Consider the following 1,181-nt stretch of genomic DNA (forward strand, 5'->3'; position numbering starts at 1 on the left):
TGTGAAATTCCACTGGTGCCAACCCTCCCGAGAGGCAGCCGGGGGCGCAAAGGGAGAGGGCAGGCACTCGGTGCCACCTTTGGGGTTTGGGGTGCGGTGACACCAACCCGGGGCTCCCAGGTCTGGCTCGGAAAGGAAAGGACGCTGCAGCAAGCGATAACGAGTGGTTTATTCTCTTCAGAGGGCTGGGAGGGGGTAGAAGAGCAGAGGGCTCCCTCCCCTCGCGCCCCTTATTACCCACACGCATGCAGCCAGGGATGGGCACACCCCCCAGGCTCGGGCACCAGCCAGCGGGGCCCAAGAGATGCACTTGGAAGCCACAAAAAATAAGGGGGTCACTGTAGTAGCAGCAGATAAAAACCACGGCTGGGGGCAGTTCTAGGGGCACGGTGCTGAGCAAGGGAAGCCTGAAGGCGAGCACAGCCTCTCCTGGGGGTGGGAGACCTAGAAGAGAAGGGAGGACCTACAGGAAAAGACAGCGTGGCCCGGACCTCGGACACACCAACGGACACACGCGGAGACAAGAACACACAAGGCTGCAGAACCGGAGGGGTACCCCAGCCCGAGGCAGCCCCCCCCCAGCAGGCAGAGCCACCCAGGGTCACCAGTGCCAGCGTTCTGTGCCCGGCTGCCCCCAGAAGGACAGCCCGCTTATCCCACCAGCTTGTTCCAGGGGACGGTGTGGAAGAAGGAGTGGGATTTGAGCTTCGCCATGCCACCTCCTCCAGAGCCCAAGCGCTGCTGCGGGTTGTACTGCAGGAGCTGCACAGAAAGGGGGTGGGACAGCAGGATGGGGACACTGGAAAAGCCAGCCAGGCTGGACCCCCGCACCCCATCCTCCCTCCCACCCAAGCCCCTCACCTCTGTGAGTAGCGATGTAGCGGCCAGGCTGAGCCCCTCTGGCAGATGCAGCTGGGTGTGAGGGTGAATCCCTGAAGGGTGGTTTTGGTACAGTGGCTGTGGGGGGCAGAGGGTGAAGGTGAGCAGACATGCTGGGGAGAGTAGGAGCACCCTGCTAAGTCTACATAGGATAGTTTGGGTTGGAAGGGACCTTAAAGAAAGACCATCCAGTTCCAACCCCCCTGCCATGGGCAGGGACACCTCCCACTCGACCAGGTTGCTCCAAGCCACATCCAGCCTGGCCTTGGACACTCCCAGGGACCGGGCACCCACAGGTTCCC

The 1,181-nt window shown here is 62.4% G+C and overlaps 1 protein-coding gene across 1 annotated transcript in view; it reads right to left on the reverse strand.

Annotated features, from left to right (window-relative positions):
- Nucleotides 1-651: 651 nt before the first annotated feature.
- The window catches only part of RPS6KL1 (ribosomal protein S6 kinase-like 1), a gene marked incomplete at its 5' end in the record, with an annotated part of 7,291 nt that continues 6,761 nt past the window's right edge, over nt 652-1,181 (reverse strand). Inside the window, 2 exons of the mRNA XM_010161745.1 lie at nt 652-762; nt 862-957. Coding sequence (XP_010160047.1) covers nt 652-762; nt 862-957 — 207 coding nt within the window. The remainder of the gene's footprint in view (nt 763-861; nt 958-1,181) is intronic.

The sequence above is a fragment of the Eurypyga helias genome, unplaced genomic scaffold, assembly GCF_000690775.1.
Source record: "Eurypyga helias isolate BGI_N326 unplaced genomic scaffold, ASM69077v1 scaffold36561, whole genome shotgun sequence".
Taxonomy (NCBI): Eukaryota; Metazoa; Chordata; class Aves; order Eurypygiformes; family Eurypygidae; genus Eurypyga; species Eurypyga helias.